At 39.7% G+C, this 24,102-nt stretch overlaps 1 protein-coding gene across 23 annotated transcripts in view; it reads left to right on the forward strand.

Annotated features, from left to right (window-relative positions):
* GAB1 (GRB2 associated binding protein 1) overlaps window positions 1-24,102 on the forward strand; it is a 140,795-nt gene that overhangs the window by 85,517 nt on the left and 31,176 nt on the right. For 12 of the 23 annotated variants that reach the window (XR_010601363.1, XM_005284309.5, XM_005284307.5 and 9 more), the window contains 2 exons: window positions 11,619-11,832; window positions 19,551-20,143. Coding sequence is in view for 20 of the 23 variants with exons in the window: in XM_005284309.5 (XP_005284366.1) it covers window positions 11,619-11,832; window positions 19,551-20,143 (807 nt within the window). In the remaining 3 variants the exon portion in view is untranslated. Of the gene's footprint in view, window positions 1-11,618; window positions 11,833-15,759; window positions 15,841-19,550; window positions 20,144-24,102 lie in introns of all 23 variants that reach the window. The other 11 variants (XR_010601362.1, XR_010601364.1, XM_024103427.3 and 8 more) reach the window with 1 other exon arrangement.

A 24,102-nucleotide genomic window follows, 5' to 3' on the forward strand; every position in this document is an offset into this window, starting at 1 on the left:
ATTTTTACAAGGTACGTGTCTCTGCATCCACGTATTAAAGAGTAGCTTCAAATCATATATATACACTAGTTACATTTTTATCCCAGCTAATGTATAGATTATTTTGGGATGTTAAATAGAGGATAAATTACATCTATGTACTGTCAAACCTTCCTCTTCCTTCAGAAAATAAAAAGTATACCAATGTTACTACTTTCCTATAGCATGACTTACATCCTTCCCCAGATTGGCTGAAGGACTTGATATTATGTGATTCGCTCCATTACCAGCCCTTGCTAGATTAAGGGTTGAGGGAAGGCTTTGCTTTTGTCTGCTCCTCTTCAAATCAATTCCCTTGACTTGAAGGGGGGCTGGGTCAGGCCAGTGGTATGTTGTGCTGCCAATAGGCTGCCTCATCATGAGAATGTGATTTTTGTTGTTGTTGTTGTTTTTGTATTTTGAAGATTAATTTGGGGGTGGGGGAAATATTGTTCTGGTGGTGGGAGGGGAAGGATTATCTCAGTTAATCACTATGTTGCTCCTTCTATGCTATCTGGTAGCTTTACTGGAATATCTGTGGTGCTGGCAGGCTGTTATTTTCTTTCTTTTTTTCCCCTTTGACTTGCACAGGAGTGTTTCTGTGTGGTGTTCCAGTGTAGGCCTTCCAAGCAGAAATGATTTATGCACGTCGTCACCATTCATTTAGGAAAATTACAATAACTTCACTTTGTTATTTGGACAATGAGCAGATTGATTCATGTTCCTGAATCATCAGTGTCACAAGCTGTTGAATCTGTGCAGATTTCTGAGAGCAGAGTTAAGGAAGCAGTACAGTACAGCACAATATATTGTAGGACAATTTCTTTTACAGGGATTTAGTTGTCAAGATAGAGTTTACATATACTTTCAGTTATTTTGGATTCCTGGTGAGTCTGGAGTTACCAAGAAATAGATATTCAAGTTGCCTAACAATCTTAAATAATTATTCCTTGTAATTAACAGAAACAGATTGGTGGGTGTTTAATGTTAATTTCTACCCCATCTTCAGATTAAAGTAATTAAGTGCTAATTTCCAGGATTCTATTATAGATAATATCTATCTAAAATGAAAATGGGAAGTGGTAATGCATAAGGGTTTATTTTAGTTACTTTTCTATGAAACTTTATACTGTATCTCTCAACACACACGTGTTCAGCAGAAGAAGTACTATATGTATTTTAACTATTTTGAAGTAAAAAAATAATAAAAATGAAAATGCAGGTTACCTTTAATTTATAGGCATTAAAGTTAAACTTGTATATGAATCAGAGCTTTAAAGAAAAAGAATTGTCATACTACATACAAACAGTATGTTCATCAGCCTATTCAACTAAATAAATGTAGCAAGAATAAAGGAAAAGAAGTGGAGGAGAAAGAAAATAGGAGAAATAGAACAGAAAAAGGGTATAGTGTATATTCCTCCACCCCCCCCTCCCCATAGATATTGGTTGTTTTTTTTGTAGCATTTAAATTATATTTTCCAGAAATGCCGATCATGTTTCTTCAAAGGAATCAAAGTTCTATTTCAAGTACAAAGGAACTTTTTTCAAGATTCACTAAATCACTCTGTACGAAATAGCAATTTTACTTTCTTCTGTTGCCTTTCAGTTTTGTACAATTTGTTTTTTATTTAAATTTTCTGCAGGTTATAGGATTTACTTTATCATGTTAAGGTTCACAGATGCATTATGATTAGGTACTTCAGGTTGCTTGCAGCTAGGTGGGGACAGTCAGTCACCAGCCTCAAGGGAATGCTCTGAAGTTCCTTCCAGTTGTATCTACACAGTGGCAGGCAGCCTCAGATGTTGTTGTTGTTGTTGTTGTCATCTGTTTTTGTAGTTGGTTAATACCTAAGAGCCCCAGTCATGGATCAGAACCCCATTCTGCTAGGTGCTATACAAACAGAGCAAAACCAGTCCCTTTCCTGCAGAATTTACAATAAGACAAAAGACGACAAGGAAACAGTGAGATAGTACTAGTCAGCATGGTGGGCATGGTCTCAGCACTCCTGCAGCCTAATTGTTATCAAGATTTTTGTGGGCATCACAGCAAAGGGAGGGATTTGAAGGAGGAGAATGAGGGAGCTTTGCAGATGTTTATGGGGAGCTCCTCCCACACAAGGGGCAGCATGGGAGAAACAACAAAAGTGTTTGTTTGAAAATTTAACCAATGGACACTGGAGGCTGGCATCTTTGGCTGACTGGAGGCAGGAGTTGACATCTTAATGGCACATAAGCAATGATGGGTGGGGATAGGTCATGAAGGACCTTGAAAGTGAAGACAAGCAGCTTATGTGTGATGCCATAGAGAATGGGGGAGCCAGTGGAGGGATGTAAAGAGAGGAGTCACCAGAACAATGATGGTGTTGTCCAGTGATAGAGAAAGGAATAAGAGCTCTGTTTTGTCCATCTTGATTGTAAGCTGATTGCTGTATGTCCACAAGGAGTTGTTACAGAAGCCAACTGTGATTATAATTTGAACATAAGAAGACAGGTCTGTAGTAGAGGTAGATCTGAGAGTCATCAGCATAGAGATAGAAGTAGAATTTGTGTTGGCAGACAAGATGGACAAGCACAAGTCCATGGGTCCAGATCTAATGCATCCAAGGGTGCTGAGGAATTGGCTGATGTGATTGCAGAGCCATTGGCCATTATCTTTGAAAATTCGTGGCGATCGGGGGAGGTCCCGGACAATTGGAAAAAGGCAAATATAGTGCCCATATTTAAAAAGGGAAGAAAGAGAACCCTGGGAACTACAGACAAGTCAGTCTCACTTCAGTCCCTGGTAAAATCATGGAGCATGTCCTCAAGGAATCCATTTTGAAGAATTCGGAGGAGAGGAAGGTGATCAGGAACAGTCAACATGGATCCACCAAGGGCAAGTCATGCCTGACCAACCTGATTGCCTTCTATGATGAGATAAGTGGCTCTGTGGATATGGAGAAAGTGGTGGATGTGATATATCTTGACTTTAGCAAAGCTTTTGATTTGGAAGTATGGATTGGATGAATGGACTAGAAGGGGGACAAAAAGCTGGCTAGATTGTCGGGCTCAACGGGTAGTGATCAATGGCTTGATGTCTAGTTGGCAGCCGGTATCAAGCGGTGTGCCCCAGGGGTCGGTCCTGGGGCCGGTTTTGTTCAACATCTTTATTAATGATGGGATGAATTGCACGCTCAACAAGTTCGCAGATGACACTAAACTGGGGGAAGAGGTAGGTACGCTGGAGGGTAGGAATAGGGTCCAGAGTAACCTAGACAAATTGGAGGATTGGGCCAAAAGAAATCTGAGGTTCAACAAGGACAAGTGCAGAGTCTTGCACTTAGGAAGAAAGAATCCTGTGAACTGCTACAGGCTGGGGACCGACTGGCTAAGCAGCAGTTCTGCGGAAAAGGACCTGGGAATTACAGTGGACAAGAAGCTGGATCTGAGTCAGCAGTGTGCCCTTGTTGCCAAGAAAGCCAACGGCCTATTGGGCTACATTAGTAGGAGCATTGCCAGCAGATCGAGGGAAGTGATTATTCCCCTCTATTCGGCACTGGTGAGGCCACACCTGGATTATTGCGTCCAGTTTTGGTCCCCCCACTACAGAAGGGTTGTGGACAAATTAGAGAAAGTCCAGCGGAGGGCAACGAAAATGATTGGGGGGCTGGGGCACATGACTTACGAGGAGAGGCTGAGGGAGCTGTGGTTATTTAGTCTGCAGAAGAGAAGAGTGGGGGGGATTTGATAGCAGCCTTCAGCTACCTGAAGGGGGGTTCCAAAGAGAATGGAGCAAGGCTGTTCTCAGTGGTGGCAGATGACAGAACAAAAAGCAATTGTCTCAAGTTCCAGTGGGGGAGGTCTAGGTTGGATATTAGGAAACACTATTTCACTAGGAGGGTGGTGAAGCACTGGAATGGGTTACCTAGGGAGGTGGTGGAATCTCCTTCCTTAGAGGTTTTTCGGCCTGGCTTGACAAAGCCCTGGCTGGGATGATTTAGTTGGGGTTGGTCCTGCTTTGAGCAGGGGATTGGACTAGATGACCTCCTGAGGTCTCTTCCAACCCTAATATTCTATTATTCTATTCTAAGCTTCCCCGGGGACAATGTGTAGAGGGAGAAAAGAAAACGACTGTGGGATGCTGTTTGGTGGACCCCCTCCACTCCTCCCTCCCCGAAAAGCTGGAGGGGGATAAGGAGGATCCTCTGATACACCGAAGGAGTAATTAGAGAGGTAGGAGGAGAACCAGGAGAGGACAGAGTCATGGAGGTCATGGGGGAGGACAAGATATCAAGAAGAACATGGTTGATGGTTATGAAGGCAACTGACAGGTCAAAGAGGATGAGGATGGTTCTGAGCTTTGGCTAGGAATAGACTGTTATAGACTTTTTGGTGAAAGCATTTCCAATGGAGTGCAAGTGGCAGAAGCCAGGTTGGAGAGGATCTAGAGTAGAACTGGAGGAGAGGAACTCCAGACAGTGACTATTGGCAATGTGTTTAATGAACTTAGAGATGAAGGGTATAGGGCGATAGGATAGTATTTAGAGAGACGTGGCGGGGTTTTAAGATGAGAAACTAAAGCATGTTTGTATTGTGAAGGGAAATAACTGGAGGAGAGTGAGAGTTGAGGAGAAAGATAAGGGAGTGGGAGAGGGTTTGAGGAGGGAGTCAAAGATAGTAAAAGAAGATGGCTAGGATTGCAGACATGGGATTCAATTAAAGTGGAAAAGTAAAGTTGCTTAGTTAGGTTAGAAACTTGGCAGAATTGAAGGAGGAGAGAACAAATTTGTAGTGGGGGATGTCAGCTTGGTCACAGCAGTTCTGTCAGAGATGTTCATCAGCATAGGAGAAGGAACAGAGAAAAGTGGCAAGGCAGACCTGGCGATAGCAGAGAGAGGGGCGAAGGAGTCCAGGATATATGAAAGTGAAGCATGCAGACAATTACCAACCATACCATGGAAGAGAGGAGAGGGATGAGAGCAAATGAGAAGTCATTGACATTGATGGAGTGGGAATCACAGAAAGGCTAGGTATAGGGCAAGAGGAAGAGAGCAAATGGGTGATGCTGAAAGAGACAAGGCGATGGCCAGATGGAGAGATTGGAGAGAGTAGAGTACAACATTTCTCATAGCCTAATTACAGGTATTTTGGAGGAGGCTGCAGTGGGTAAAAATGAGTCCCAGAAATACACTACTTAGAATCTAGTCTGAAAAGGTTTATCACAGAACCACAGGATTAGACAGGACCGGAAGGGTCATCTAGTCTAACCTCCTGCCAAAATGCAGGATATCTGTTGATTGGCTAACCTTTATTGCCAAATACACATCCTACTGAGCAAATATGAATCTGACATATGGAAGAATGTCTATAACTTAGCTGATTTCTTTTCCTCAGAAATTATTTAAAATCTTGACTGATTGACTTCATTTTCCAATCTTATCAATTGGATTTCCTCTCATGTGCACTAAACTCACCTTAAATAAAAGGATTTTTTTTAATGGAAGAAAAGTTGATTTAGAAACTGTTGGGCATCAATTCATGGGATCCTTTGAGACATTAGCTACAGCAGTAAAAGTATCTCTGTCTCGGACACCCGAAACACAGTTGGATCTAGATATCTGGATTCCAGTGGGAGATGCAGCAGTAGATGGCAAACCTGCCCTATGACTGAAGCAACCTGTCTTTTTGGAAAGGAAAGCTGAAGCCCATTTTAGTAAAGGAAAAGAAAAGTAAGCCTGCATGTCTTTCCCACCCCATCCCCCTTCTCCTTTGCTCAGGGAATCCCAAGAAGGATCTTCTAGTCTAGAAACTGGTCTCTGTAAAGATGTCTGCTCAATATAATGTTTAGAAAAGAAAATTAACTATTTATGTTGGAAGGTATTAAGGAGTGCATAGAGAATAATGTAGGAAAAGGTTAATTGGCGTTATAGGAGTCTGTTGTGTCCTTATCTTACAAACTGCGTCCTGCTTTGGTTGTCTCCTCTCAGAAAAGTTGTTGTAAAAACAAGCAAAATAAATAAATAAAAAACCAAATTCTCTCATCCAGCAGATAGAGACAAGGAAATTTATAAGTTCATATGACATGAACTTGTGCCATACAGAGACTCTTGCATTGTATGCTTCAGTTCTTGGCATTAAAGTTACATTGCATTATTATTGTATTTTAATAATACTCAATACAGCAAAGCCAGTCATCCTCCATGTCCTGTTCTTAAGTCTTTTACACTATAACACCATTTTAAAGACAATAGCAATAAAAGTAACCAATTAAAATATTTATTTGAGATGAAGACTGATCTGTAAATCACTTTTCCTCATTCTTAATTGTGATTTTAAAACAAACAAAAACAGAAAACTAGGGTTGAAGGTTTAAACTGAATAATACATCATCAGTTTTCAACATTTCACTCATTTTGTGACTTCCTTTAAAACAAAACACATACACACTTAGTGCCAAACCCCATTAAACTTCTCCTTACCTCCAAATTTAACCATTTTTCCCCATGCAACTTTTCAGTTGTATTGTGTTTTTAACTTAAATAAACGATATAGGGAGGAAGGAGGCTAATGGTTATACCTTATCTTGTGTTTTGTGAGAGTGCCTTCTCTGAGTTGAGAGAAAGAGGAGAAATTTTAAACTAAAATGCTTTGCTATTTTTCTTTTTTTACTTAAATGGATAGCCAAAAATGCAGCATGAAATTATTCACAGTTTGCATAATATGAACACCGAATTTGAGAAAAAGTAAACACTGAAAGTCAGAAATGTTAACTATAACATGATATAAACTTAAGGGCTGTCAGTCACAGTTATAGGTGTTTCACAGTAGACCAGACTCTCCTAAACATAAAATAAACAGACAACTGCTAAATTCTTTTGAAAAAGAGGACTAAATGTAACTTGATGAGACTGAAAAAACAAAATAAGCTTTTGAAATGTACAGTTCTTCAAAATTAGTCATTAAAAAGTCAAGAATGTAAAGTTTTTATTTTCTTTTTAGATTCTACACAAGAGATGGTTGAAAGGCAGAGTTTCTACTATGTGGGAAATTGTGAAAATCTGAAAAAAGTTGTTCTGTTTCAGAACCAAGTATAAATTTAGAATTTCCCATGGTGGGAAAAACTGGAAAAATATTTGTTTGGAAATAATCCAGATGTTTAATTTCAAATATTTCTAAACAGAATTGATCCTGGGCACCCAAGCTTTGCAACTCTCAGCTCAGCTGTGGCTCCGAAGTTTATTAGGTTGCCAGTTCCACGGCAAGGAGCCTAGAAGCCCTGACAGCTCCAGATTGAACCTGGGTTCTTCAAATTTTCAGGCTCCCAGCTCCATGGCAGGGAGCCTGGAAGTCTGGGGAAGTTCATGTGGTGAGACTGCCCTAGAGGTGTGGCCCCTGGAAGTGCAGGCTCCTTAGCAGCCTGCCAGAGGAGCTGGCAAGAAAGCAGGTAGGTTTCCAGTGGAATCCTGCTTGTATTTTGTTGGAAGTTCGCTGAAACGATCTCACTGGAAAATTCCCGACCATCTCTGTATTACGCTCTTCACAGAAGAGTATGTAAATATAGGCTGTATTTCATGGATGCTATGTTTACTGTCTTGACTCATATATTGATAGTTTATGTAAGGGAGCTGAAAACCTCCAAGGGTGAGTGGGTGACTCAATTTATATTTACAGGTTTTTTGACTGAGACATTTATTAAAGATGATGTCCTTGATTTGAAAACAGACCTAGAAAACTAATGCAAGAGGAGAGGGAGAAATTGATGTTGGGGTGAGATAGAGGAGCTAAAGCATCCTGTGTGTCAGGATGTGATTTATATTGTATTAGAATAATACTGCAGAAATGATTTCCCTTATTATAAAATATTAGTTCTTTGAAAGATAAGTGATTTAGTGAAGTGTCTTAGTACTTTGAGATTATTTGACATTCATTTTTCCTTTTGCATACTGCATTCTAGGGTGGGTGGAGAGGTGTGTGTGTACACGTGCATACGCCACCACAAATTCTTGAGTTTTCTGTAGCAGTGTGTACTCTGTCTATGTATCAGACATGTGTCTGATGAAGTGGGCATTCACCCACGAAAGCTTATGCTCCAATACATCTGTTAGCCTTAAAGGTGCCACAGGACTCTCTGTTGCTCTGTCTATGTAGGCTCTCATATGACTCCATCTCCATAGTTTGTGTTGGAGTTGTTCAAGATTAATAGATAATTTGTCTTTTAAATCATTTTAATTAGAAAATCTACATAGTAGTAACTGGATTGAATGACTCTTCTCTAAGAATTGTAGAGCCAGGCAATGGCTTATCTGTTGCTGATTCATGCTTACAATGGGAAAATCCCATTTTTACTTTCCAGTAGTTCTACCTACATCCTATGAAGAATGCTTTCTCATACTCTAAATCAGCACAATTGACATTTTATTAAATCAATATTTTTAAAGGCTCTCATAACCTTTTATATTCTGCTCACATTATTACATACTTCAAAAAAGTGGTGGAAAGTTCTACTGTACTCATTTGCAAAGTACACTATATCAAATAATTTAGTTCATACATAAAAAAGGCATTCAAACCTTCTAGATTATTCTCAGCATGCAGACATCAGCAACATTGTAAATAACCAAAAGGATGAGGGAAAACCTTTCATTATTCTTGGTTGCAAAATGTCCTTTTAACCATTGTTTAAGTTTCATAACTACTTTGTGTGTAACTGCTCTTATACCCAGCTTTATATTGACCAGACTGACAAACACTCAACTGGGTGATGCATCTGTCCACTGTTACCAACCAGCGAAAAAATAAAAATATACCCCTCTCCCCACAACTTGTCCAGTTTAAAAAGCTGCTTGTTCTAGCTGTACTGAATACAGGAATACTAAGTGAAATGGGATACTTGTTGTGCTCATGTGTATGATAACTACACTGAATGCTTTTCCAATTCAGTTATTTCAGAGCAGCTCTGGTGTCTGAGCTCTGGGAACAAACCAAAAGATTTTGAATGGTTTTTTTTGTTAGCGTGCAGATGGACTAATCTGTTCATTCAAAATGAACCAAGATCATTATTAAAGCTCATTAAAATCATAGTTAGCTGCTAGGCTAAACCTTGAACATCAGGTTCCAAAGTATATTAAATGGCTAAAGAGATTTTTTTCAGTGTTTAAAAATACGAAATTAAAACATTGTTTACTTTATCAGTACTGAAAACAATTATTAACAATACTAAACTCATGCAAGGCAAATTAGAAGTACCCTTAAGATGAAGAAAAAATAATTTTCAGCCGAACTAAAACTTTTGTTTCAGAGTAACTCAATCACTGTTTAAATCATACATTGATTTAAAATAACGATTGGGAATGCACTAGAGCATGCCACGCATCCACATCAGGATAGATTTCACAGCAGAGGTTCATAAGTTGAAGATATTAATGGTTTAGCACTCCACCCACCCCAAATACCAAGCATATATTTGAGTCCAGTGTGGTGTTAAATGGCCAAATAAACATTTATGGTTGGCCCCTTTCATTCTAATCTCAAGGATTCAGCCCATTTCTGAATTCTCTTGCCATTCCCCTGCAAGGGGGAATGAGAGTACTTGTGAAGGGTCCCTGAGTTCACAAAGATTTAAAGACTCCTCTTCTTCCTCCAGTCAAATAGGGTCCACCAGTCATCTCCCAGACTTCTTACTCGTGTTTTCTTCTTGGAACTGGTCACTTGGAACCTATTACCTGCACTGGCACTGAGAGTAGCTTGGCTGCACCCACACACACGCTGCTGGTATCTGCCTTCTGTCAACCTACTAGGTTCTGCTGATCGCACATCTGTCTCTGTGTCTACTAGACATGTCCGTCTTCCCTGTAAAGTTCAGGGACATCATACTGGATTTTCTTGTGTGTGATTACAGTACTACCTGTGTACAAAAAGATCCTAGCTCATGTCTATGAGGGTTTTATATAAAGCAAGGATAAAAAGGGGGGCCACAGAGTCCATCGCCTCTCTTCTCAGCCACCACCCCACAAGCCTGGCTAATGAAGGAGCAATCTCTCCTCCTTCTCCTCTGCACAGACATGTTGTCTGTGTGCATTCTGAGCTGTCATGAAGGAAGGAGAAGGGAAGGCTCTGGAGCAGCTGAGCCTGCACCTTACCTTCCCCTCAATCCTCCTCTTGTCAGGACCCCAGAGATTGTCTAGACCTTGCCGATCCACTCCAACATGTCTTGGGAATGAAGAGAGTTTTGCAGTTGTCATTTTAATACAAACATCAGGGAATTAAGATGTTCGTTGCATTGTGAAATGTGGAAAACTAAAATGTGTTCATATAACGTCTTTGCAGTTTCTAAACAGGAAATGATCATGTCATATTCCCTTTTTTAAAAATTCCTTAGAAGTTGAACCTTATTCAGAATTATCATTGAACACATCATCATCATTTTGGGAACATCCCTTTATTAAGCTGCTTAGTTTTGTGGGTTAGCCTTGTAGGTTGCTGCAAGATTAATGGATCGGTTGCATTGTAGGGTAGTGAATTAATTAGAACAATGCTAATATTCAGATACTGTTGGCAAGATGTGCAAATTGCACTTGCAGAGTCTTGTCATTTAACAATACATAAATTAAGGATGGTCCAATAATTCAAGGAAATGCAACAGTTTAATTTAAAAACAGAATAAAAGGGTTAAAGGTTTATTGCTATCTGATGCTGCTAGCATTTTTAGACTACCAGACAAAATGGTGTGTGTGTGTGTGTGTGTGTCTGTTTCTGGAGAAACCAAAGAATTAAATTTGGCAAGAAAAAACCATTCACAAATGGAAGGGGGAAAAGAATTATAAAGAGGAGAGATGGGACAACAAAAGACCCACCTGGATCTAACATTGCAGCACAATAATAAGTCAGCAAGTCAGGATTGGATAGCAATAGAAAGTCTTCTTTTGGAATCTAGCACATCTCTCAGAATCTTGTAGGCAACAGTGAATATTCCATAGGAGCAAAGCCTTTTTGTTTGTTTTGTTCATTTTTTCCTGTTTCTTTTCAGTTTTGCCTAGTTTTCTAGTATCAAATACCAAAGTGACTGGGATCAAGGAAAAATACATTGAACACAGTATAAAATGCGGAATCATGCAGCCATAACAGAATTTTAACCTGTGAGCGCTTGATTGTTGTTTTAAAACAACAGATTTGTCTGCTTAATTGTTGCATGGTACCAGTCAGCATCTTTGTTTTGCTTGTGACCAGAAAAGTGGGTGAAAAATCGTGTTACAAGACAAACCTCTAGTTTCGAAGGGACAGTCAGGCGAATGATGACATCTGGAAAAATGTGAAGAATAACAGGATCCCAAGGCATTTTTAAATGGCCTAGAATGAAGGAGATCCTCTTCCACGCATAAGATTTGTACATCGAATCAGACAAAATTATCTTCCATATGGAGTTTTGTTTAGAAATATTTTTCTAATATCCTGCAGACCTGTTTTTGAGTCAGAAATTGTTGTGATGCTGAAATTGGCTTAAATCTGCACACTATCATGTTAAAATTAATGTTGTTTACCTTCCAATGACATCATATAGTTTAAAGAGCACAATAAACTATGAAAAGAGCGATTAACATCTATGTGCTTTTATGTCATAGATGCTGTGAAGCCACTTGGCAGTTCTTTACAAGCATCTGCTGAATTACCATTAGCAGTCAACACTTCACCACCATCTGTACAAGCAGAATCATCCCTACCTCCTCCATATCAACTAATTAACATCCCACCTCTGGAGTCCTCATCTAGCCAAGAAGATCCTCAGGATTACCTATTGCTAATAAATTGTCAAAGCAAGAAGCCTGAACCTACGAGGTAAATGGGTGTTTTCATTTTTTTTGCAGTAGTCGTTTCATTTGTATAGACCAAAGATGGTTATTCCTGCAGAGCATTTCGGTATATTACATAATTGTTTTTTGTTGAAGTCATTCAGCAGTCAAATGCACCAGTCTTGATTTTTTTACCCCAGGGGTTCTCAAACTGGGGGGTCGGGACCCCTCGGGGTCGCGAGGTCATTACATGGGGGGGTCGCGAGCTGCCAACCTCCACCCCAAACCCTGCTTGCCTCCAGCATTTATAATAGTGTTAAATATATAAAAAAGTGTGTTTAATGTATTTTGGGGGGGGGTCGCACTTGGAGGCTTGCGATGTGAAAGGGGTTGCCAGTAAAAAAGTTTGAGGCCACTGCTTTACCCCATCACTTCTGCTCTTCTCCCTATGTTTTGTGCTTGAATTTCTTGTTTTAATAATATGAAATGGTAGCATCAGAGCCAGCGTCTTTGGTTTGTTTGTTTGTTGTTGTGTTTGTTTGTTTCTAAATTATTTAAAATATTTGCTGATAAAATCTACCAGACTAATAGTCCCTGAGACCAAATATTTCTGTATATCTCGGGAATTAGGTGCAACTTGGATAGCAAAGATGGATCCTTCTTCTCACCACTCTCCATTGTGTCTCAAGCCAGCTCTAAGATGGAGAGGTGGCCTTTTTAGTACCTTGTACTTCTACCATGACTACTATCAAGGAAGCCAAATTACTAACAGTTATAGTGGTGGCTCGGTGATAGGGATAAATATCAACTTGGACCTGTACTGAGATCACCAACTCATTTAACACAGGCTATCAAGCAGCCCTCAGATGATAAGTTTTTGGCTATTACTGACCTGGATCAAATTCAAACAAGAGATCTTGTGATGAGAGAGAATTTATCTTGAACCAGCCAGTCTCTGCAGCCTGAGTTTTGTGAACTGTTAGTGTGTTTTGAATAATATAGAAAAATTAGTATGATCTAATTATGTCCAATTTAATATTAAATAGATTTACCCACCCTGTTATCGCTCCTAGAGAGTAGGAAAACTGGCAAGTATTTTTAGAATATATAAAAAAAACCTGAGCAGCTCTGGTAACTGATGTACCCAAGTAACCGCTGCTTCTCATTTTAAATGGAAATGTAATGCTGCCTGTATAGGAGGATGTAATATGTAGTGGTAAATATCCAGGAATTATTGCTTTGTTTCTCAGAATGGTCCTTGGAAAACATTAGAAACCTCTCAAGCAGAGATGCTTTGCTGTAACAATTTAAAATAATGGTCCCTTGTGTATTTCTAGAGAAGCTTGCTCATTATTCTCTTGATTGCAAAGGGGCATATTTAAAGGCTAAGCAGAGGTCTATGAAAGTGTTTTTGCTGAGTCTTCCACACATTCACTTAGAGCAATACCTTGTCAATGATGTGACTGTCTGCCAGGTTTCCGTGTTGCTGTGCAATGCATTCTGGAGCACGGCAGAGTAAGGTAAAATGGTCCTGGGACCAGAGGAGTATTTCTTAGTCGTCTTGTTGCTGATTGCAGCCAACTCCCAAAATATCTCATTTAGGGCAGGCAAATAAGCCTGCTCTCCTCCAGTTCATGGAAGATGAAGGTGGTGGGCAGCCCTCCCACATCCAAAACAATGCTCGGAGTGGAGGGTGCCCACTGGCTAACTCCTAAAATATTAAAGGTCAGAATGTCCACAGTGTCTTGCAACCTGAGGGGAAGGAATCTGTGTAATATGGAGCAGTAGTAGTCGCTCTATATTGAGTGTTCAAGCTAATTCTGTATTATAAGCGTTAGACATTCCACTACTAACTTCCTCATTCCCCCCAAAAACCCCAATCTTTCTGAAATATGTCACATCTCTTCCGAGGGTAAAGATTTTCTGAACAGTTTGATTTTAAAAAATAGTTTTAAAGGTAGCGTTTTGAATATTTAGCTGTAGTTTACTTTCTAAATATGATTCTAATCCTTTTTTGGCTCATTGTCTCGCCAGAACGGCTTGGCCTAGAAACTCCAGATTGGTTTCTTTAATTGGCCATGGTGACAAGATGTCTTCCTCAGCATTTCAAGGGGTCTAGTTGTGGTAGGGGCAGGTAAAGAGTTGTGTAAGTGCTATGAAGAGCACTTTTTAGAAATATAAATTGAGCATCTTCTGACTCCAGTTGCTGAATGGAGCCAGAATTGAGAGCATGGGTTGAGGTGGGAGACTGGGAACAAATGTGGAGGAATAGGAGTCTGGGAGGGACCGTGGAGAATGGTAGGGGATTGAAGGATGTAGCCAATGAATTTTGTTTATTGTTCGTTTATTGTGTGATGTTATGTCAACTCTATTTAGCATACAGTGATTTTATATAATATATAAAGTGGTAGGATTACAGAAGTATAAGATTGATCAGTAGTTAGAAGGGATAATTTTGTTGGAATGTGAGGGTGGAGAGTGTATGAATGAACTGCATGTCACCATGATTCCCTGATGGGGAAGGTCTGGATGAGACAGGAGGGGAGAGATATAGATAGGGGGCAGGATGCAAGTTGGACATGGAGAGGGGAAGATGAAAGAAAAAGGTGCTCAGGGAGCTGTGATTCATTATTTTGCGGGATATGGAATGTGTTGAATATATGGTGTTTGAAGTTGAGTATTTGAAGACCTTGTTGTTTGGTCCATTATAGTGCGGCAGTAGCACCACGAATAGTTCAGGTTGAGGTGAGCTTGCTGTTTAACATTTAACTGTTTGTCTTTATTTTATAAAATATGTAATAGTGTTACTGCAAAATAATGTTATATTGGCGTTTTAGCCCCAACTCAGCAAGTTAGTGAAGCAATTGCCTAACATTAGGCATATATCTTTTGCTGAAATGGGGCCATAGCAAATTGGAAATAGACCCCCTTGATAAGGAACTACAACAGCCACAGGTTGCCCACCACTGACTAGAATTTCACAATACCTTTGCAGTACGTTATGCAGTATTTATGCAGATTATAAGGGGTCATATTTACGATGGGAAGGGGAGGGAAAACTTGTATGAGCGCACAGGAACAATGGTGAGCGAAGAAGGAATGTATGGCATGACTGAAGTGGCTACTTTCTTTTCCTGTTAGTTTCTAGACTTTCATACCGTTTTGAGGGTTTTTTTTTTAAAGTAGAATAATTAATCTCTGGATTTTATAATACAGGTTCTAGATGTTAGTAGACTCGATGCATCCTTTTGGCCTTCGGTATTTCTTAGCAAAGTTTTTTTTTAACCATATTTTAAAAAAATAAAACATAGTAGTTATAATTACGTAGGCAGATGTTATAACATGAGAAAAAAGTTACAAATTAAAGGAATTTTCATAAATTCTTAGTTTGGGAGTGTGTTTACCTTTTAATTCATCCTTCAACAGTGACCAGTGTTCATCAAAAAATGAGGAGAAAATATCGTCCTTTAACATGTTCCTTTTTAGAACATCTAGGAATCAGTGCATTCCTGTACATTTGGGGGAGGGGGACTAAGGGCAAATAGAGAATATTTCTAGATTATTTCTTTTTTGGAATTTTCAAGGTTCTTGGTATTTGCATCTTCAGTGCTAACATACATCTATTTTATTTATAGATACTTTAAAAATGTTGTACAATTACTGGAATTGGGAGCATGTTAGAAATAATAGTAGTTGTATTAATAATCATAATATTTATTCTATAGTACAGTTTTATGTCCTGATCACTTTGGACCATCTTTAAAGTTCTAATAGGTAATTAGTAAAAAATATCATTACATTTGACTGCAGTGTTAAATAAGATTGAGAGTTCATCTTTGAACTTACAAGAAAAATTTCATCCATAGAGTCTGTTTGAAATCTTTACATTTCTGGCTGGTTGGCAGAGATACATACAAAAATAACAGCTGTTATCTTGCTGATCTTACTCCATTTTTTCCTGTTTATAAACCAGCCCAGGGTCATCCTTTGTCTCTGAAGAAGGGAAAGAATACCTACTACTGGAAGATTTTGAAAGTAAAAAGATTCCACTGCAGTGAGTGTATAATGTTGTTTTTTAGTCTGTGTGGGAAATGAAGCACAGAGCCATAACCTGCTTGAAAATTTCATATTTGAAACATGTCCTGCATGGTCTGCTGTGAGTTTTAATAAAAGAAACAATATAACCCAACTTCAATTAATCAAGATAGGGCTATGACAGCACCTATCAAGGCTGAACTCACATTTCTACCATGCATGCTTCTCACACTGCTCTTTTACCATTCCTGAGTGCTGATACACAATAGCTGCTTTGCTCCTATACCTTCTCTGGAGTAGTCTCTCTGCCCTGTTGTATTGATTCTCACAGAGGGAAAGCTATTGGTAGAGGATAAGTGACCAAACGACTTACAATGTATTAGAAAGTGGGGAGTTCAATCCTCAGTCTGCTTCAAAACTGAATATTTTTGTAAAATTATTTATGTTCCTAATCTTCTGTCAGCAGCTAGTTTTGGGAAGAGGAACCAAGAGCCAGTTAAAGGGACAAAAATGTGCCTCTACTTAGTTCAAAGCCTTATCAGGGACATGCATACTCCCCCAACTCCCAACTGCACAGCTATATGGAGAGTGGGAGCCAGTTTGAGTATGGTCCTATGTCCTGTCACCACCTCTGTGGAGCCAGGTCAGGACTTGAAGGATGTGCAGGACTCTTTTCATGGTACCATGGAAAGAGAGGCTGTCTTACTGTGGGAAAAGGAATGGGGGCAGATACTATGTTGCCAGTGCTTGGGCCTGGTAATGCAGCGATGTAAGGAGAATGTGTAGTAGAACCATGATGCTAGGAGTTGGTGTGTCAGTCCTACTCGGTAACAGATGTGGCTAATTTTTTTCCTCTGCTATACTAAGTCAGTCTTTATTTTAAACAAATAGGAGTGCAGTGATGCTCTATGTTAATCAGTATTATCTGCTGATGCACTATCAGAGCCAGAAAAGTTATTCATGACCTGCTATGGAAGTGTATGGAAAAGTTGTACTAAATTATAAAATGTAGCTGTTCTGCTTGAATGGAAGAAATGCACCCTTCACTAAACATTCTGCTTCTAGGGTCAGTCTGGAAAAATAATAGTGTTAATTCTCTTCTCAGGCTCTGCTCACAACCCAGGCTCTCCCAGTCTGAGATGCCATTCACAGTACATTGTGCAGATTTTCATAATTATACCAATTCTTCCATGCCTGTTTTGATAAGCAGTGAAAGTTGTTACTGACATTTTAATGATCATTTATGCTTCAGAGATTGTCACACTAAGATGAAAAGGGGCAATTTACTCCTCTCTTGGCACTGTTGTTTCAGCCTGTCTTCAAACTCAGACAGACACAGATCAGTCTTTCCAGTTCACATTTTGAAGGTTATATTCACATCCATAAGGACTAGAATCAGAGGGGTAGCCGTGTTAGTCTGAATCTGTAAAAAGCAACAGAGGGTCCTGTGGCACCTTTGAGACTAACAGAAGTACTGGGAGCATAAGCTTTCGTGGGTCAGAATCTCACTTCTTCAGATGCAAGGGAATCTTGTATCTGAAGAAGTGAGGTTCTGACCCACGAAAGCTTATGCTCCCAGTACTTCTGTTAGTCTCAAAGGTGCCACAGGACCCTCTGTTGCTTTTTATAAGGACTAGAGACTCAGTTTTAAAAGAACAGTTTTTGAAAATGCTTAGATTCTAAAGCACAAGATGCAGCCACTAGGGAAAAGGGAAAGATGGCTATGCTGCCTCAAGTAGTCTAAATCTGATCCTTCTCCTGTTTCCTTCTGTTCAGTTTTCATGAATGCACATGGACAAGAAACAGTAAGGAAAAGCATTGTTACTTTTAGAAGTAATTAAAGTTTAATATGGTAACATTAGTAGGTAGCATGAACTGTACTCTACCAGAGTGGCATCCATGCACTGTTATTGCACTACTAATTTTCAATGATGGTTTTAGTTGACTGTTTCCTGTATGTTGTGCATTTATAGAATTAAATAAAATGCAGCACAGCCTCATTAGGAGGTCTCTCAAAGGCCCGTGTAAAAGGCTCCTTAGCGCTCAGAATTGGTAAGTAAGATTTTAAAGGTATTTGTAATACTTTTTGTGTTCAATATTTTAAAGCCCACTTGGGTTTGTGAGCATAGGTAAATAGAGAATATGTAATGGACAACAATGATTGTAATAACTGCATAATCCACGAATGGAAGAGTGAAAATAAAGTGTGCTGTACTGCTTGCTACATGAATTTCTATTCTATTATCATATCATGCTATGCTGTGTGTTTCTTGCCTTAATTTGTATTTTATTTTTATAACTTTTTAAATTAGTTGAAGTTTTTGAAGGTGTGTGCATGCGCGCACTGAGACTACTAATCTTTGATACTATAGTTTGACTACTGTTTCTACAGGATAGAAAAATATGACTTTGAGACCTTTTTGTTTGTCACTGGTATGGTATATACAATTGTCATCTTTATTCAGTCAAAACTCGCATTGCTTTTGCTGGGAGTTCTGTTTGAATAAGCACTATGGAATCAGGTTGTATATTTGTAAGTGTGTAACTTTTCTTTTTATAGCTCCTAGTATCCAAGACATTACATGCTGCTGTTTTATCTTCAGTCAAATATTTACTCCAATAATTTTATAAACTGCCCTGTAATTGGTTACATGACTGGAGTAATAGGGGTAATAGCTGTACTTATTACAGTGACATACTCAGATTGTGCCACACAGGCAACAATAGATTCCAGTGGTACTTAAATTAGAAAATAATGTGGTGTATTCGATACCAATATGTTGGCATTGTGGGTAAATGCTAAGTTTAAGAGTAACTACTCTACTTACCTATTAGTGTTTTCGTTCATTTTGACTTTTGTGTTAAACTAACTGTCAGGCTTATCAACTGAATTTTTGTGCCACAATGTGATGATGGAATTCTACACAAGAGGGGAGAGAGCGAGCGAGTGCAGCCACTGCTTTTTTTGGTATTGTAGGTAACAGTTCATTGTTAGGTGCTCTCTTCGTAAGAGACGTAATTTCCAAAGAAGCCATATAAAACCCACTGTTTGGATTTAAAAAAAAAAAATATCAAACAATGCTGTCTTGTCCCTGGTCAAGACCAGAATACAGGTTTGTTCCCCATGTCCTGTAATTTTTTTCTTCAGACTAACTGCTTCAGCTTTTCTGCCTCCATTTTCTGATTTACTCTATACATTGTCTTCTGTATGCTTAAAAAAAAAAAGCGTATGTCTTTAGGTATCTACTTAAACCTGTTGCAAGTTACAAGGCCTTATTTTTTTTAATTGTATTTCCTTCGTATTTGTTAGAGGAAGCAAGTTACCATAAGCCCAGAATTTTAGTGCTATGTCTGGACCGTTAACATTGCCATTCATGAGCTCTTCATAGAGTGTGCAACATGTTTTTTTCAAAACACCCAGCCAAACAAGAAGCCCTCCAAACCAGTCTGAGACTTTATTCAAAGTCACATATTTGTGAAAACCCCAGCTGCCTAGCTGATATGATGAATATATCCACACACGTACGTACGTGTGTGTGTGTGTGTGTGTGCGCGCGTGTGCGTGCATGTATAATTACTTAAAATATTTAAAATAAAGATCTAAGTTTAATTTTTTTAGAATTAAGAAATTGAATGACTTTTAGTTGATTACATTTTAAATTTTCTGTTGTTCTTTACAGTTGTAATGTGTTTCTTTATACATCAACATTTCAATCTTATTTTGTTTAGATTGCATGCTGACTCCGCAAAGTCCATCTCTTCTGAAACAGACTGCAATGATAATGTACCCTCCCATAAAAATTCTGCTCCATCATTGAGCAAGCATGCAGTGAATGGCTTTTTTCAGCAACAAAGTACCTATGACTCTCCGCCACCTCGAGCGGCATCAGTGTCCGTAGACTGCAGCCTTTATAACCTGCCTAGGAGTTATTCACAGGATGGTTTACCAAAGGCAACATCTCCATCTGGGACTGATACAGAAGGAGAGCAACATGTTTTCAATACCCCTTCTGCTACATCTTCATTAGATACACAAATGAGGCATTTCTCCATTAGTTATGACATTCCCCCAACACCAGGAGGTACTTATCAGATTCCACGAACTTTTCCAGAAGGAACTTCGAAGCTAGAGACTATTCCAGATATTCCTCCACCTCGGCCACCAAAACCACATCACACTTCGGATCGATCTCCCGTGGAAACCTGTAGCATTACTCGTACTGCCTCAGACACTGATAGTAGTTATTGCATCCCTACAGCAGGATTGCCACCATCACGCAGTAATACCATTTCCACTGTAGATTTGAATATATTTCGTAAAGGTCAGTAGTTGGTGTCTTGACCTTGCTTTTTCACGATTCTTTTGTTTCAATTTTGTGCAATAGGCTGAGCTCTTTAAAGGAGTGGACCTAAGGGAATTATGCACCCAGTTTCTACTGAAAATAGGGTGACAGAATGCTTTGAAAATCTCAGCCAAAATGAAGACCATAAAAAGGCTTTATCCAGCTTTCTAGAGTGCCCCTTTTAAACATCCAGTAATTTTAAATTAATTTTTAAGTTGTCTTTTAAATGTGTTACACAGAAACTAACTTCTAGTGACCTCATCCAAAATATAGGCATTTTATTTTAAATTTTGATGGTTCAAGTCTCAAGAATTTATTAAGATTGTCTAGTGCAGCCTTCAAATATACTATTGCCCAAATTATTTGCAGACAACATACTTCATATTTCTGTATATTTTATATTATAATCCTATGTGGTAGTGGTAGTCCTGTGATAAATTGTATTTATCATGGACCTTCATTACTTCACCTGCGTGGTGCACTGTAACAATGTTCCCTCAAATTTTTACATCCATGTGCAGAATGAATTTCGTTATGTGCACCAACATGGAGGTGATGTGTGATGGGGGTGGGGCCAAGAGGTTTGGAGTGTGGGAGGGGGCTTAGGGCTGGGGCAAAGGGTTGAGGTGCGGGGGGCGGTGATGGCTCTGGGGTGGGATCGGGATGAGGGGGTTGAGGTGCAGGAGGGGGCTCAGGGTTGGGGCAGAGGGTTGGAGTTAGGGGGCTGAGGGCTCTGGCTGGAGTTGAGGGCTCTGGGGTGGGGCTGGGGATGAGGGGTTTGGGGTGCAGGCTGTCCCAAGGCTGCAGTGGGGAGAGAGGACTCCCCCTAGCCCTCTCTCACCGTGGCAGCTCCGGGGATGGGGCCGGGGGAAGAGGCGCCTCTCCCCACCTGCACAGAATTTGATAGCTTGCTGCGCGGCCGCGCAGTTTAGAGGCAAGTTAGCACTCTGATCCATTTTTGCCAGTGCCATGGCTCACATTCCAAACCTACGAGTAGCTTCTAAACCAAACTGCTAGAGAGCTTTTTCCTTCTTTCCCTCACATATGGAGTTCCCTGCTCCTGTTCAAAGGTGCAGTGGCTCAAGGCCCAGCAGTGGTAATCCTCATGAGTGACAGGTGTAAAGTTAGTGGCTGTTCTAAAATTGTTCTGGAAAAATGACTTGCTTGAGTTCCATGTTTCTTGAGTCTCAGTGATCCAATATATTTACTTAATTTACGTATGTCTTTTTTTGTCAAACTTTGAATTTACTTGTCAAACTCACTTTTTGGTTTGCAGAAGTCAAGCGATCTTATTTTCTTTTTATGCGTCATCACTAGTAATAAAGATCCTATAGGCAAGTTATAACTGGAGTTGTACAGATGTAACTCAGGGCAGAATTTGGATACTGTGAGTTTACATAGGTATAATTTTAAGTTATACTTTGTGCTGCAGGGACTTTCTCTCTGGTGGTGATATGTGAGAAGGCAAAAGGGGGGGAAAAAACCCCAAACCCTCAGCTTGAGCTAGAGTTGACTTGCAGTTTGTAGGACTGATAGGTAGAAAAAAAATCTCATTACCTCCTCTTTCTATTAGAGCATTATAGACTCTTAGATGGGTCGATAACGAGTCTGTGGCTTTGTAGATCCAAATCAGCCATGGATTCAGCCCAGAAAGCTATCAAAAAGAGGCAGTTGAGGATTCCTCCTAATACCGGGGAATCCATAGATGTCACAAAACTGGCATAGTCAACACCGTGCTGCCCCTCCACCCTACCACAACCACCTATCTGCAAATGGGGTGCCTTGGGAGTGGGGTGGAGTACATAACATTCAGCTGGCTGCAGCTGGAAACACAGAGCAACTCAGAAGCTGTTCTAAGTTACACTGGGGCCGTTCTGGTTTTAGCCATCCTAGATTGAGGGATCAGAAAAGTGGTTTAGAGCCACTCTTCCATCTCCCTTCTCAACTGGTGCTGAGTTTATATTTGACATGGCTGACACTTGAGCACTGTATATCTTTTTCTTCTTTAGACCAATACTTCCTGCTCTTCAAGATTGTGACAGGGCACTCTATCCACTGCAGGATAGCGCCTCCTCCTGGCTGTTCTGGGGATTAGTTCTGTGAGGCAGACTTCCCTTCTGCCAGCTGCACTCTGTCTCTCTGTATTGCTCTCTGTGTGCAGCCCCTCTCACTCCAGGAGCTGCTCCAGCCAAATCACAGCGGTTTTCCCTTCCTGGGTGATTTTTCAAAGTCTCTTGCCACAAAAAGCATGAGGCAGTCCTCACTGCCCTGACAATGTCACTCCAGTAATGTCTCAGGCCGTCTTTCTGTTCACTGCCCCATGGTGCCACTCCCTCAGTGGCTGGTAGGGGAACCTGGGCCCACCCTCTACTCCGGGTTCCAGCCCAGGGACCCGACAACACACAACCAAGATTTGTTCAGTCCCCAACCTTGTAGCTTACTCCCTGGGCTGCTTCCTACTCTGTGTCCCACAGGCTCTCTTGTCCACCATGCTCTCTTCAGTGTAGGTCCTTCTCTGAGGGCCAGACCTCCCCAGGGTTGTACTCTTTTCCTGGGTCCCTTCCTTCCCTTTCTACTAAAGAGGAGGTCTCTGCAAACTTCCTCCTGAAAGCCTTTTCTGATGCTAGCTTCCTTTATGCTAGCCCAACCGACCTTTGCTCAGGTGACCTTCTCTCTAATCAGGGCTTTCCACTCAGCCTATATCTCCCTCGTTTGCTGCTTAATTGGCTGTTTGGGCTCATCTGGCCTAATTCATCCCTCTCAGAACCCAGAGTGGGGAGTACACCCCATTGAAGGGTGGTCTTTAGATGCCAAGCTTGTTACTACTAAAATTTTTCCAGTTGAAGATAGTCTTCAAAAGGAAAAAACTTGTAGATGTGGGAATAAAAGAACTTAGACTCTGGAAACAAAGTAGCAAAGCATAAGGGCTCTTGATTAAGGATCTGTCTATTGCAAAGTATCATTGAAATCCTAGAAATCTTTTAAAAAAGAGGGTCAAATACATTAATATTGGATTTGTCTTTGATATCTGAAAGTGGAGAATTAATTCTGTTTGTTATTATCAATTTCATTAAAGGAGTTTAATATTTACTTTTTGATATAAATCATTCAGTATAATATTAGTTTCTAATGGCCCTATCTCACTCCTGTTGAGGTCAACAGAAAGAGTCCCATTGACTTCTGTGGGGACTGCTCTAAGCCCTATATGTCTAGATAAACCCATACCTTTATTTCTGCTGGTACAAAAAATATATTTACCTCCCTATGATTAAGTATATGTAATGTAGTTTGTCTAGAAAAAATGAAAATATAATAATTAAAACATGTTTGTATTTCTGGACTTTAAAGTATACTTATTATTTTCGGCATGAGACTTAACACATTTTTGGATGTTTGTTAACATCCAGCTGCTTCTGCCTAAGGAAAAATTTGCTACTTACAGTTTTTTCTGTCTTTTTTCTCTCTTTCAAGCTACGATTAATTAAATATCAAAAACAATATACATTTCTGTTTTTAATAACAATGGAAAGGTTGGGAAATGGTGGTGTTACATCTCCAATCAAATATAGAGAAATCCTTTCCATTAATCTTGTAAATGTCTCTGATGCTATAATGGATGCCTTAGTTTTCTGAGACAACAGCATAACAATGTCATGTTAATATAAATTACTAAACCAATTAGAGTAATATTAATTATAGGTGAGGGATCTTAAAAAAGAAGTCCTTTGGAGAGAGGAATTAGGTAGGGAATATTTTAAGGCAAAATACAAAAAAGGAATTGATGATATACTTGTTTGGATATTATTTTAATGTTTTGTTTGATGGAAAGAATGAATTAGTATTTCAAAATTAAAACATTTAAAACCAAACTCCAAAAGGCCATCCCCTTCCCAAAATGTTTCACCTGTAAATTTAGCGAAATGGAAATGGAAATATTG

The sequence above is a fragment of the Chrysemys picta genome, chromosome 5 (genome assembly GCF_011386835.1).
Source record: "Chrysemys picta bellii isolate R12L10 chromosome 5, ASM1138683v2, whole genome shotgun sequence".
NCBI lineage: Eukaryota > Metazoa > Chordata > Testudines > Emydidae > Chrysemys > Chrysemys picta.